Source organism: Natator depressus, chromosome 3, assembly GCF_965152275.1.
Source record: "Natator depressus isolate rNatDep1 chromosome 3, rNatDep2.hap1, whole genome shotgun sequence".
Classification (NCBI taxonomy): Eukaryota; Metazoa; Chordata; order Testudines; family Cheloniidae; genus Natator; species Natator depressus.
The window spans coordinates 132,850,278-132,865,971 of NC_134236.1; the positions used below are offsets into that span (position 1 = coordinate 132,850,278).

General features: G+C 41.3%; 1 protein-coding gene across 1 annotated transcript in view; it reads right to left on the reverse strand.

The window, feature by feature from the left end:
- Positions 1 to 15,694, reverse strand: part of PCNX2 (pecanex 2) — a 238,070-nt gene that overhangs the window by 173,222 nt on the left and 49,154 nt on the right. The window contains exons 11-13 of the mRNA XM_074948848.1: positions 14,492 to 14,645; positions 14,370 to 14,402; positions 1,376 to 1,547 (exon numbers count right to left, since the gene is read on the reverse strand). Of these exons, the coding sequence (XP_074804949.1) occupies positions 1,376 to 1,547; positions 14,370 to 14,402; positions 14,492 to 14,645 (359 nt within the window). The remainder of the gene's footprint in view (positions 1 to 1,375; positions 1,548 to 14,369; positions 14,403 to 14,491; positions 14,646 to 15,694) is intronic.

A 15,694-nucleotide genomic window follows, 5' to 3' on the forward strand; every position in this document is an offset into this window, starting at 1 on the left:
CTGGTATTAAATGAGGATATTGATATAATAGGCATCACAGAAACAACGACGTGGAACGACGACAATGAATGGGACACTGTAACACCAAGAATTACCTGCTTTCACAGCTAGAAAACAAAAAGAGGGTGAGATGCTTAAGGCAGCTGACTTCTATTTTTTATAGGTTCCAAATGCCAATATGAGTTTGTAATCCCTCTCCACCTCCCTCCCTCTTTTCCAGTCTGCTACAAGACTCTGCTCTGTGACGTCTCTAAGGTCAGCCAAAATTAGAACATTTATAAGCTCACTCATTCTATAGTCGTTGCTATAGTTTTTCCATTTATCTTATCCCTGGAGTCATTTAGGATTCTTGATGAATTATTTATCAGCGTTTTTACTGTTCACTTTTGACAGGCAGATAAAATAAGACGTAAGAAGAAACTGTAATGAGAGCAAACAAAACTAATGAAAATAAGTGATGCAGGTCTTCGTTTGTCCCCAGTCTGTGGTGAGGGGAAATGGGAGCCAATAAGTATACGTACAATGCCATAAGTCCATCCTACAAATAGCATAAGCAAACTTTAGCTGCAGCTACACACAGGTATAGCAATCACAGATGGAAAAGTCCTATTAGGTCATCTAGTCCATGCCACAAGCTTGCTCCCTCCAATACTTTGTTTTCTCTTGTTTTAAATGTCTTAAACAACTGAGCTTCCACCACTTCCTTTGGGAGACTGTTCTACAGCCAGCCCATCTCAGTGTCAGGACGTTTTCCCAATATTAAGTCTAAGGTTTTTTTTTTTCCAGTTTCATCCCATTTCTCCTCACTACCTTAATTTACACCACCCTCATTGTTTATGTCCTTCACTATACAGGTAACTGTTATAATGTTTTCCCCTTCATCTTTGTTTACACACACAGCTCTTTGACTCATGATGCAAATTTAAATCTATATTTGTTGCTCTTGTCTTAACCATCATCAGGTAGCAAATATTTTACAGTAACTAGGTGCCCAGACACAGTGCAGTATAGCAGGTGTGACGTCCCCAGAGCAGCAGAGAGGGGGGAAGGCTGCTGATCTGTGATGTGATGCATGTGTGTACATGACCACCATACAAAGCAAAAATGCATTTCACAGATGATGTCTTTTTCTAATATCATCAGTGATTGTTAGTTTTCTACAGAGAACTGATTTTAGGGTGAGGGATGGATGCCCAGTGCCACCATATCTGCATGCTGACTTCTTCTAAGTTTTTCTACAGGTTTAACCTTTAGATGAATGAAGGGGGCAAAATACACTTCTCCATAACATTCATTTGATTGTCAACATGGGAAAAACACAGGCTCCCCAGATGGTCAACTCATTTTTACATTCATAGGCAAAGTATCAACTCACCTATTATATGGTCTCTGGCTGACTGGAGAGATTCAGGAGAAAAGAGCTTCAAGCCATATACTGTGTAAATCGAAGGATTTTTGTCTTTAGATCCAGCATCTAGCAACAAAATAAGGCCACACAAGATACAAAAATATACTGGTCTGCTGTACATTATGATTTGATTGTGTCCCTGGAAAAGACAAGCAAACAAAATATTTCTTAATGTTGCACTTCATCTTTCTATTTATATGCATGACAGTGTCTAGGCACTCATGAAACCAATAGGGGGCAGAGACCAGGCAGTAAGTATTTTCTACACCATATTCCTGCTCTTCTTCTTGTCTTAGTTCCATCCATATAGGGTCAGTTTTTGAGTCCTTCTTCTCCATTCCACTCTGTCTTGAAGCTGTTCCTCAAACTCCACTAGTCAATTCCTCTTGTTTGACATCCATTCATCTAGTTTTGGAAATTCCAACCCTTCTCTTTCCCTCCACTTCTAATTTTAACATCCTGTTTCCTATATATTCTTCCAATCTTCTTTTCACATGCCAAAACCATCTAAGCCTGGATTCCCTCAGCTTTTCTGTAATCAATACCACCTTCACACTTCCCCTAATTTGTTTGTTCTACTAATATAATGCTAGAAGTGATTTTATACACTTCTGAGTAGATTTTCAAAGGCACAAATGGCAATTACAGAGCAAGGTGCCTATCTGCCATTTGTGCCTTTGAAAATCTGCTCTTTCAGACCTTTTTAAAATAATAATAAAAATTGTATCAGTCATTACCATACTCTGAGAAAAATCTAGATCTAGCTGAATCTTGCTCTTTAATAGCAAACTTTACATTTAAATTTTTCCTTTCAAATGTAAAGCTAATATTAATCAATGTCTGCTTCATGTACCCTGACCTTTATGTCCAGCATTTATTAAATTAATGATAAAATTACAGTTTTTAATTTATATTATAATTTGCATTATATTAAGACGAGGTAGTTATTGCTGCCAACAACATAGAAAAGGAGCTTTGTGGCTCTCACAGGTATAAAGCTTCAACAGGTATAAAGCTTCAACCTTTCTCCTTTAGAAAATTGTGTGTGTGATGTGTCTTATTGTAGATTACAAGTGAAATGAGTTTAAAGGTCTTGATTTAAATACCACTGGTAGATTCCTCGTCGTTATACAAAATTAATACATGGTTTGTCAGAACAAGCAGTTCCAGCTCAGAGAACACCTTCCAGCTCACCCTCTCCAATTCAGAAAGGGTGGGGATGGTACAAGGGAAGATTAACCCTTAGAAAAGATATGCTTGAGTTCAAATATGGTTCTCTTTCACCCCTGCTGGAGTGGTTACTACTTCTCCTCTGCCTCTGTTTCGCTCTCTATTGCCACAACTACAGCTGGTTCCCTACTTTAATGTTGCTTTGGCGCTGCACCAGGAATCCTAGTACTGCTGCCCCTGCTGGGCCATATTTCTACATTGGAGAAGACAGGAAGGGACTCCAACCACTTCCAGACTTTCTGGGGTAGATCGAGAAAAGGGACTTAGATTCAGCATTGTAATGCCTTACTTTTAGTCACCCTGCCACCTAATAAAGTCTACAGCCTTAATTTAGGCTCCCAAATTCCCTATACAATGCATGGGGAGAGTTAGGTGTCTAAGAATGGGATCAACAAAAAACTGACACAGTGAGCGGGGAGCTGACTAAGCTAACCAATGGGAGATGCCCCGAAAGGAATGGAACTTAGGTCCCACCAGGACCGTCCCTAGTGGACTGCGGGGCCCGGGACATAGGCACCAAGTTTCTAATCTGCCAGGGGGTGCTCCTTATCAGGTCTGCACAGGCCCCGCCCCGACTCCACCCCTTCCCCCAAGGCCCCACCCCTGCCCTGCTTCTTCCCACCCCCCCACCTCTTCCCCACCCAGTTCCGCTCCCTCCCCCAAGTGCGCTGCGCCATCACTCCTCTCCCCTTCCCCCCCAGTGCCCCCTGATGCCACGAAAGCAGTAGGCGCTGAGAGCGAAGGGGAGGCGCAGATCGGCGGGACCCGCTGGTGGGCAGGAGGTGCTGGGGGAGGGGGAGGTTCTGGTAGAGGGGCTGCCGGTGACCGCTGCTCTCCTCCTCACCCCCACCCGCCACTCTCATCCTCGCTGTCCGCCCGCCCGCCTCCTCACCCCCCTCCCACCTGCAGCTCGCCTCCCCATTCGTCTCCTCACCCTGCTCACCTGCCCGCCTCCTGCCTCACCTTCCATCCCAACACCTCACAATTTTATGGAAGCGCAGGGGCCCCCAAAGCGCAGGGCCTGGGGCAGTCTTCCTGATTCGCCATACCCAAGGAAGGCTCTGGGTCCTACCTCTCAAATGGAGTTAGGCACCTCCCTACACTCGGGATTTACAGCCGTGAACCCTCTCCTGGAGTTAGGCATCTAAGTCATTTCTCACACAAAACAATGAAGGAGGAGAAGTTGGTCGTGGTATCCTGATAACCTTTAGCCCAGTGGTTACAGTACTCACCCAGGATGTGGGTTACCCAGGTTCAAATTCCCCCTCTGTCTGATGCTGCTGTAACCACTGGGCTAAAGATTACAGGGGGAGCAGGAGCATCACCACCTACATAGTTCTGTGCCAGGCCCGATCTGGAAAGAGACCTCTACAAATGCCCACCAAATCAGGCCCCACACGTGAGATAAGCTGCGCAATGCCTAGTTTTAGGATTGCACTGCAGCTGAAGCATGAGCTAGATGCCTGGGACTTGGATGGCTGAGCACATGCAGAAATTTAGGTGCCATGTGGACTTTATCAGTGGAAACATAGGCACCTCGGGAAGTTAGGTTTTGAAGATTTAAATTTTTGACTTAAGCACCTCAAGTTGCAGTTAGGCAGCTAAACCCCTTTTGGATTTAGCCCTCTGTCCCCCCCACCACCACCACCACACACACAGCTGAAACAATCCTTGACTCAAAGATGTGGGTGGGGCAGCCTATGAGCAGGAAGAAGGAGGGGAAGGAATGCTCCTGGAATGGGCACAGGGGTGAGTCACTTTCATCTCAGTTCCTCCTGCTGCTAGCTCCTCAGGCAAAGGAAGAGTTGCTACTTGATGAGGCAATTGGGGGGAGAGGAAGGGAGAAGAGAGAGACCTTCAAAAGCATCAGAAAAAAGCAAAGGTAGTGATACTTCTACAGTGAAGCTGGTAGGCAAACTCCCATTGATCTGGCTCACCCAGCTGCAAAGCTCTAGCTGCCTCTGTCCAGTTATCAGAGTATCAGCAGACATGACCCACACAAAATCCAGCTTCATATTTTCACTTCATCTTGCAAACATACATGGGAACAAGGAATCTGTCTAAAAGAAAAGGAGGACTTGTGGCACCTTAGAGACTAACAAATTTATTTAAGCATAAGCTTTTGTGAGCTACAGCTCACTTCATCTGTCTGTAAATCAGAGGTTCCTGCCAGCTGTACTCTAAGTAACATACAGAAGTGTTTACAATGGGCACCCTTACACCATTTATTTTTACATTTTTACCATTAGCCAAGTCCTTAATGGGAATATATTTCCTATATTATTGCAATGGGCATTGCTATGATCACCAAGTGAGATGATGCCTTGCACAGCCTGCTTTCATGTCTTATTTCTTTGTTAATAAATTCACAGTTCAGTTAAAGTTTTGTCCTGGGATTCTACCCTCAAGATTGCTCAGCCCAGACCCTAGATGTTCTCGAGCGAGCAAGTGAGCGAGCGAGAGTCACTGATACCTTGACTGCAGTAACTAGCTACCTATCCGACAGACTAGGCAGAACTCATTCAACCCTTACTCCGCAGGATCAACACCCGCTAATCAGGTTGGGTGTTTCGGGAAGACTCTACTAGCCAAACTTTACCTAATGATCAAAAGTTAAAAGGAAACATTTTTAAAACTGCCCCTGCTTAATACTGTAACAACCTAGCTGGCTCATTACTGGGTAGCTTCCCCTCACCCAGGCTGAGCTGGAGGGAGAGGATCTGGCCAGCAAAGGGCACTGCACCTTGCCCAGTTTAACAACCAGCCAGTTGAGGTGCCATAATTCTTAGAGGATATTAAAATGAAGGGTCTATTAAGTCAGAGGGGATTGGAGCTGCATACAAGTAGAAGCAGGCTGGAGGCAGCACTCTGGGAGCTGGCTGCAAAGGGAAGACTGGGGAACATGAGCCTGAGAACTGGACTGCACGCAGAGGGCTGGGCAGAAAATGTGTAGAGCCTAGTGCTTGCCTCTGAGCTCACAGTACACAGAGCACCCTACCAGACATCGAGGGGACAGGTGTTCGTCACACACAATGGCAGCATGCAGTGTGGTCAGTTCAACTACAGAAGTGTGGCTATTTCCACACGCTCTAATCACTGTGGGGCCAAGCACCTGTGACGGAAATTCTAAGGGCAGGCATTCCCAACATTTTCTGAACATCCTTGCTTTTGGTCAGGCCAGAAATACCTTTAAAAACCCTCTTCCAATCCACCTAATCAGTGCTCAAATTACTGGGGGAGCTTGTAGGGAACTGAGCCCCCTTACTATTTTTAGGCTACCTCACTTCTATCTTATGGCCCCCTTACTTCTCACTACTGTTTAAATTAAAGCAAGCCACTTAACATTGAGGGACCCACTACTCCCCCCAGAAAATTACCTGGAACTGCACAGAGAACACAAAAATGAAAACTATTTTTTTAAAAGTATTTTCAGACATTTAAATAATTCAGTTTATCTTCTGGAAGATAGCGGAGTCCATTCTTCTCTTGTATTGGAATTTGGTTTGTCCACCACAAAAATACTGTACATTTTCATAAGGGGCTTCCTGCCAGCTCCTTCAATACCAAGGTCTTTCCTCAGGGCTTAGAAAAACTAAAATCCTAATTCCTTTCACTGTTTCCTTACATTAATCTCCAATGTGGTCTGGGGAAAAACACATTATGTTGTGTTACCCAGAATGTCCTACCTTTGCTGCTTTTTAACAAACTCCTATAATTACAGTTCTGATTCAGCTCAGTTGGTCTTGGTCTTTTTTTTCCCCCTTCAGTCAATCACTCTTTGTTGTTGTTTTTTTTAAAAAGCTTCATTGAGAGCTGAACTAATGCCACCTCATTCGGGTTGAAAGCTCATCATATCTCATAAGCTAAGTCATGTCGGTACTTGGATGAGAGACCTCAAAGGAAAACACAGATTTCTCCAGGAAGTGACTGAGGGTATGGGTGATTTAGTAGGTGGGACCGCTTTTCTCAAAACCAATATTAAACGTATGCCCTATGGCACCGTGCTTTTGGAAGTGGTGTTTTTTGAGGAGGCTTAAAAGTGAGGCGCTGCCCACTCTCCGTTATGAGAGTTTCCAGTGTACATTTTGCAAGCATAGGTGTGTTAATCTTTGTTTCCTATCTCAGTTCCAGGTTGGGTAATTATATTTTGCTTTAATTCCCTGTGCAGTTTCTGTCAACTCTAGTATTCTTCTTCCTGTCCTTAATCATTGTATAGTGAGACTATATGCTGGTAAACAGCTGCAGCTTTCCTCCCCAGGAATGGCTCGATTTCAGCAGTGAGTGAAGCAATTCCTGTTTGTGTACTGAAGTATCATAGTAGTTTTGCCTGTGTAAGGATAGTTGAAGCAAACTCATGGCTCGTGGGATTCTTTGGGATGAAAAGGACTACGTAAAATGTACCATATCACCAACATTATTCTATTTTTTCATCAACATGAGCCATTTGACCCTACACTAATGTGCTTCTACCTGAGGTGGCATTCCCCATCAAGTGCTGCCCTAAATGCTGATCTCTGATAGGAATGCTGAAGTGGAGGGTAAATAACCCTGTATACTTAGAACAAATTAAATGTCTTTCATTTACGTGATTCCAGATGGTTCAAAAACATTTCTGTAGGGTGAGGGATGGAGAAAATACAAGCAGTTATTTAAAGAAAATATTAACAGCTCTTCTGACAGCAAGCTCAAGGGTAAATAGAACATTTCATACACTGGCAATTCAAAGGATGCTTGAGTGTGAAAAGCCAAAATCAAAGTGACAAGGATTCAGGTTTGCCTTATAAAATGTTGCCGTAAACCCATTTGTATTTGCAAAATGTAATTTAAGTGAGCACTTCTTCTCTAGTAAAAGAGCACTTCTTCACAATCCTTTTTTTAATCGGGAAGAAGGGTAAAGTGACCATAATTTTTTGGCCTTCAGCCAGGCTCATACTTTGGTATTAATATTGACTGATCTGTAATCGCTTTTGGGATCAATCAGTTAGCAATGCAGCAGATTACTAGGAACTGGTGTGCTTACATTGCATCTTGTATTCAGGAAATGTGAATTAAGTCAAAGTGAAGCCTAGTTAGCATTTAGTCATGGCCTCAATATTATACTAAAGGCTGCAATTTTCCCTCTCTCTTTTTCTCTTTAATAAGTTGTATGTCCATGGTATAATGGTAAAATTAGGAGTGTTTTCTACTTGTTTTCAGAATGTTATTCATTTACCTTAGAGACAAACTGCATCCAAGAAAAACACTTAAAAAGCATTTGGGCATAAGCTTTCATGGGCTAAAACCCACTTCATCAGATGCATGGTGTGAAAAATACAGTAGGCAGGTATATATATTAGAGCACATGAAAAGATGAGATTTGCTTTACCAAGTGGGGGGTCAGTGCTAACGAGGCCAATTCAATCAAGGTAGAAGTGTCTGGAGAGCAGCCAGACAATCAAAAAAAGGAAGAAATACCCCATGGTACCCATCTGTTAAGGTGATATCCTGACATATTTGCCACTAGATGTCCCAAAGAGCAAATATTGCCTAGGTCATTAGAGACCACTAAAGCCCCCCAGTAACAGGGGACAAACAGCATTAGAGAAAGAAGGACTGTTGCTGGTATGGGTGTTCAAGAAGGGCCTGCCAACTGTGCTTCACATGAGGGTGATTGCTCAACACTGAGAGGTTACTCGTGAGGCTGGGAAGTGGATAATTGACAGGAGGTAGAAGTTCCTTGAAGAGATCCAATATCAGCTAATTCTCCTACATCAGCACTTGCTGGAGAAAACAAGTTCCTGTTGTGTCATCAGCTGGAGGTGGACACATTAATGCCTTTCGGGGTTGAAGGATTAGAGAAAAGCACATTCTCATCCCATGCCAGCTGGCTACACTGGGCACACTCCCAGACCAGACAGCCTTCCATTGAATAGGTATGCAGGAATTGAAGCTTATCATTGACACAAGAGAATTATAAATTTAAGGAATAATCTACAAAATGCTACTTGCTTTGTATTGGTCAATTTCACCATAATGAAATAACTTCATTTTGGTAAAGCTGGCCTGTCCTGCAACAGTTTTAGATTTTTTTTATTTTTATTTTTTCTGGGATTACCTGGTTACATTATATGTACAGCTGGTTGGCAAATTATTTTTCCCCTGTGAAAAATTTTAAAAAAACAACTTTTTTTTTTTCAATTTTGTGAAATTATTTACTTGAAATTTTTAGGTTTTTGGGTTTTGGTGTCAAATATTAAATAATAACTCCAACGCTGATTATTATTATTTTAATTTTTTCAACAAAACTTGAAAATATTCAACGAAAATAGTTGTTGTTTTTTTGGTTTTTTAATTTGTTCTCCAACAATTTTTGTTTAGCTGAAAAGCCATTTTTTCAATTAAAACTAATTTGATAGGGAAATTTCAACCAGCTCTATTTAATGTTTTTCTCCTGTGTGGCTGTATTTCTGAAAGACACGTAAAATAGGGAGGAGGGGAAGAAAAGGTGGGGAGGGGGAAGGAGGAAGTGTGTGTGTGTGTGTGTGTATGTGTGTGTGTGCACAGTAGGAAACATCAGGGGCTTGTGACTGAAAGCCAAGTGTCTAAGCAGATGTTACGTAGGAGTTACTTGCCTAAGCTAACCCAGTGCAGGGTGAGTGAAAATCAGGCCCTATCCTCTCTCAGAAAGCAGCATTAGAACTGTCAGCAGCAAGAATTAGGCGACTAAGCACTGAAAGCAGAGACTATTCCAAACTAAATGCCAAAGCAAAGCAAAACAAAACAATTAAAAATATAACATTAAACACCACACACAGAAACTGAACATTAATCACATTAAATGAGCTCTACGTTGTACTCTGAAGCTAACTAACCTCAGACTCTGGCAGACATCTAGTTGGAAAAAATTTCAAAAGGCAGAAGCCATACATATCTACCTATCTAAAGTGTACCCATCACCTTGGTATCAGACACTACCCTGCTGAGACCTCTGCTTTGTGCACAGAAGCAGGATTCCAGATGATTTCATTACACTGCTTCTTGCCCTGTGAGGCCTTCTGTGATATCGACCACAAAACTTGGTCCTGGACAGACATTCAGGACTTTCAGGTTCGTCAGCAACACCTTAAATTGCATCATGAAGTGAACAGGAAACCACTGTAGAGATCTGAGCTCTCGCCTTACATGCTCATAGTGACACACTCCACACTAGGTACCAGCATTCTATGCCTCCTAACTAGATTCATAAATTCTAAGGCCAGAAGGGATCACTGTGAACATCTAGTCTGACTTCCTGTATAGCCCGGCCATAGAACTTCCTCAAAATAATATCTAGAGCACGTCTTTTAGAAACAAAAATCCAATCTTGATTTAAAAATTGTCAGTGATGGAGAATTCACCACTACCTTTGGTAAATTGTTGCAATGGTTAATTATCTTCACTGTCAAAAATTTATTCCTTATTTCTTATTACTCTGGACTGTCTTCAAGGACAGTCCTAAACAGAATCTGTTACAGTAGTCTAGTTTCAAGATGACAAAGCCATGACCGACTACTGAAAGATATGCCTGAAAGAGATTGGGAATAATGTTTGGAATCTGCCAGCAGCCATAGACGATCAAAGGCACAAGGGGCCACTGTAGTCTGAGAATCCAAGAAAAAGAATGGACCCAGAAAAACCCTCAGATTATCCCATTGCTCCCCAGTCTTGTTTTAATGTGGAAAATTTCAGCTGCATTGTCGTTCAGGTTTATAACACTGATCATTCTTTAATCTCCCTTCTGTTCTGCATCCTCACATTAGCATCAAGCCATCTTATCTACTTCAATTTTAATGTAGTTGTGTGAATTATGAAGTAGTACGGTATGGCATCCTTTCAAGCCTACTTGTTGTCTTATTTTTAATGATGCCAACTAATTCCAGCAAGCCTTTATTAATACATCTCATATTATAAAATTTAATAACTTTTAAGTGATTATAATGCATAATACAATATGGATTAAGTCTTCTAGCTTAATTTATGTTAAATATACCATTCATGTTTAAAATGTTGAGTGAAAATGATACTGTAAAATATTTTTTCATAGGCACTTCTTAATAAACCAAGCCTTGTGGGAGGATTGGGAGGGAATCAGGTATATCATCACTTTGTTAGAATACTGTATGACATGTAGAATATAATATGATGGATGATGTTATAACAACATTTTTACTGTGACTGTAAAATTCTAGCCATGGTATTGCATGAAAATATGCCTCAATTAAGATTCATTAGTTATTTCGTCTTTGCTGCTACAAATAATTTAGGCTAGGATGTGATTATAATGAAGTTTTGATTATGCTGGTTACCACCCCTCTTAAACAAATGTGCACATTATCAATGTTTGCATGTGCAAGCAATTTGATTACCGTTCACATTATTGTGTGTAGAAATGTGTTAGTCGAACTGACAAATATGGTCTATTTTTGGCATCGAGAAAATTAGCTCTTTCCTGAGATCTGAATATTTTTTAAATCCTTGGAAATAACATACACTACAAGGAATGGAATTGTAAACTAACATTTATCAACACTGTCCAGTTTGCAGGTAGGCATAAATTGCTTCCAAATGTGCGATAGCTGAGCAATTCCATAATTTCTAGGAATGGCTGAGGCAGGAAAGGAAACTAAGAATCCTTCAAATTCACCTTGGTAGAACTTACAATTATAAACTGCAAAGAACCTTGATTAAAAAATGAATTTATATTTCCAGTCTTCAAAATGACTAAGGCTAAAACTCACTGTCAAAGGGAAAGGATCCAGGAGACAGAGCTGATTTGTAGTTCCCACCCTCCCCACACCACTCCCAATAGCAGCTTGCAAACAGCAGGTGCTCTTTTATCTAGCGGCAGACTTCCCAGAAGGTGAGAAGTCCAAAATCAACAAACTTTAGGATAGGCTCAGGTCCTGAGTGAGCACACACAATATTTTGACTTGGAGAAAGAATTCAGTCCTCCTCCAACAGTTCACAAACTCCTTCCCCCCCCCCCCCCCGCCACCCTTACATTACATTATCCTTCTAGATAAGAAAATCAACTGTATTGATTTTTGCTCATTCCTCTTACCTAGTACTGGTTTCAGAGTAACAGCCGTGTTAGTCTGTATTCGCAAAAAGAAAAGGAGTACTTGTGCCACCTTAGAGACTAACCAATTTATTTGAGCATAAGCTTTCGTGAGCTACAGCTCACTTCATCGGATGCATACTGTGGAAAATACAGAAGATGTTTTTATACACACAAACAATGAAAAAATGGGTGTTTATCACTACAAAAGGTTTTCTCTCCCCCCACCCCACTCTCCTGCTGGTAATAGCTTATCTAAAGTGATCACTCTCCTTACAATGTGTATGATAATCAAGGTGGGCCATTTCCAGCACAAATAAACACCCATTTTTTCATGGTTTGTGTGTATAAAAACATCTTCTGTATTTTCCACAGTATGCATCCGATGAAGTGAGCTGTAGCTCACGAAAGCTTATGCTCAAATAAATTGATTAGTCTCTAAGGTGCCACAAGTACTCCTTTTCTTTTTGCTAGTACTGGTTGCCTTACATTACAGCTAGCCAACTGATAAGTGTTAGAACACATATCTTATTTGTTTAATGTAATGTATCCAATATCACACTTCCATTTCTTTCACTACCCTGGGAGCAATAGATGCACTGAATCTATTTCCCTAGTGCACATATTATTCCTGGAAGAAATATTCCTAAATAGGACAATCTGATGCCAGCAAACCAATGCATTTCCAACACAGAATCAGTATTTCTAATGTACTACTGCTCTGGAGATATGATTCAGAATACCAGGGTAGCTAATACTCGCAGTAAGGCAGATCTCGCATATCTCTTCTCAATGTAACCTAATACACATACTGCTAGTGAAAATTTACAACAATCCATTGTTGATACCTCAATTATACTTCTCCTAGTTGTGGTACTTGGCGAAGGAAGGATGAATATTATATATAAATACAATTACAGGAATAGATTAATTTAATAAGGAAGCATGTGCTATTTGATCAGCCAATTATGTACTTTTTCTTAATGACTTTGAGGAAAACATCAGTAATAGCAGATTAAAAATCAATGATCTGTCTTGAAGATTAATTTTAAATCCCTGTTGACTGAAGACTGAAGGATGAGTCTGGATTGTTGTTGTTTTAAAAGCCAACAGTGGTTAATGGAAAACAGAGAAAATGTTGGTCAGATTCCATATGACTGAGTTTCTGAATAATCTAATTCAGACACATGTATGTTTATTATATTTTAGCACAAAGAGTACCTAAAAGTAATGATGAATTCAAATAACCAATCATGAATAAAAATAGCATTGAAGCCACAAAAGCCACACGAAATAGGGTTCTTGATAAACAACCAACAATATTTACAAGAGCTACTTATTTCAATGATTCACTGTTGTGACACTAAGAACCCCTCAATGCCAACAGGCAAAGGGTTCACTGCTCTGTAACAGCAACTCCTAACAGGCCTGACAATCTCACTACACCTAGCATCCTGCTTCCATAGTATTTATCCACACAGAATGTTATGTGAGATCTTCAATAAAAGCTGGGTTCTCACTGATCATTAATGTCATTGTGAAATGTATGTACAAATACCATGAAAGAAGCTGTGTATATATACTGACAATACGTTCCTAAAAAGAGTCTGAATCGAGGCAGCATTGATTTCTGCCAGACAAAAGGATGTATATTCCCTTATCTGTCTTGGTTCACATATAAATTAAGCATCAAAAGCCAATACAAATGAAGCCCGGTTTGCATACGAAGTCAACATGAAGTCAGCACACTAGGGAATAAACCATGGGGGGGCATCCTGACTTTTGGGACAAACAACGGATGTTTGGGAGATAAGAAGACAAAAGTACACCTTTTTATCATTAACCAAGGAAGCAAAAGGACATCACTTTTTGCATTCATGAAAGAGGGATCCCAGTCATGTTGGCTGGAGACGCTGGGAGATTGCTCTGGGTGACAAACTTTTGTAGACAGGGGCTTGGCCTGTTTAATATAGACTCTAGGAAAAGTGTTATATTTTGTTTTATATGTAATCTTTCTCTGTCCATTGTCCTTACTGACTTGAATCTTTGACTCTCTGATCCTTGTTAATAAACTTATTGTTACTTTAATTACAAATATATTTTAGTGCTGTAATATTAAGCAAAGTGTTGTTCCTGAGTTGAAATCATTCAGCTTGCGTGCAGGACTGTAACCAGACATTTTAGTGCCCAGAGTGAGCAAGCATATTTGTGCCCCCTGTGGGGGGTTTTCAGCATTTCTTCACCCCATTTTTCCACCCTGGGTGGCTGCCTTGCTCATCCCACCCTGGTTACAGCCTTCTTGTGTGTATACTGTCCCTCTGGGGACAGCATACCTGGTAACTCTTATGAGTGGCTGGTGGACAAGGGGCTGGATGCTACAGGGATTACTCTCAGGAGTTGGTGTGTGCCTGTCACTAGCCTGCAGAGAGGGAGCGAGGTCTGCAGAGGCCTGGAAGGTAGTGCTTGTGTTGCCAGAAGCTGTTGGTTCCAGGGAGCTGGACTATAACAGACACAGATGAGACAGCTGCACACTAAGAGCGGTAAGGTGGTGCGTCATGATGACCCTGGGTAGCATCACGGCAGTACCAACTGATTCCCTCTCAGTACAAAAGTGATACTATAAAAAGAAAACTTGCTCCGCTTGCTGAGACTTACGTGTATTGGTGAGGCAGGGTCGGGCTGAACACTCTAAAAACAAAAACAGGAAAAAAAAATTATTTACAGGTTTTTGGATCCCCAAAAATTCCAGGAGATTTTGTGTACAGGAAATTTCTTACCTTTAGAAGGGAATATTGGCAACCGGCCATGACAAGACAGAACAGGAGGACCCAAATATCCTTACAAAAGCCTTGGTTCAGAGTTAGGAACCCAAAAAGTGAGACAAGAACTACTAGAAGAACAGCCAACACATTCTCCTTGATAGCTTCAGTCCTACAGGAATAAAATAAATAAAAGGGGTTTCTAAAGGAGAAAAGTGCCCATGTAACTACTAGAGACAAAGGGACAGATCCTCAGCTGATGTAAATTGCCATCGCTGCACTGACTTGAGCTATAACACTACACCACCCGAGGATCTGCCCTCAAAACGCTACACCAACTGCTTGTGGACTTATCAGTGTATAATACTTCACTCTAAGTCTTTAGTTGTACATCTCATTATGACACCTAAACCTTGTATTCAACCCTGTGAATTTTATTTCATAGATCGGGGTGGGCAAACTTTTTGGCCTGAGGGCCACATCAGGTTCCGAAAGTGTATGGAGGGCCACTACACCTGGTGGCTCTCGCAGCCGCACTGCCCGGCAGGAGCTCGCAGACCCGCCTCCCAGACAGCACTGCAAGCTGAGGCTGCGGGGCAGAGGCCGAGGACTAGCCCCCCCGGCCAGGAGCTCAAGGGCCAGGCAGGATAGTCCCACAGGCCGGATGTGGCCCGCAGCCGTAGTTTGTCCACCTCTGTCATAGATGAATAGATTTTAAGGCTATCAGAGACTATTAGGATCATCTAGTCTGACTTCCTGCATAGAATTTCACCAAGTAATTTGTATACTTTAGTGTGCATTTCCCTGTAAGTCTCTCTATAAAACAGTTTTTAAAGGGAATGATAAGCATGCATGTACTAAAAATGCTAAAGACAAAATATAGTATGTGGCCAAAGGTGGCGAGCAATACTGTTGTCATGTTAAAATTATTCTTTAAAGTGCACCCCTAACAATATAAAAAGAAAAGAAGGACTTGTGGCACCTTAGAGACTAACAAATTTATTTGAGCATAAGCATGCATCCGATGAAGTGAGCTGTAGCTCACAAAAGATTATGCTCAAATAAATTTGTTAGTCTCTAAGGTGCCACAAGTCCTCCTTTTCTTTTTGCAGATACAGACTAACACGGCTGCTACTCTGAAACCTAACAATATAGAATTAGAAAAGATATACAATTTGTTCTTATCTATAGTACTGAAACATATTAAATCTTTCATATGTT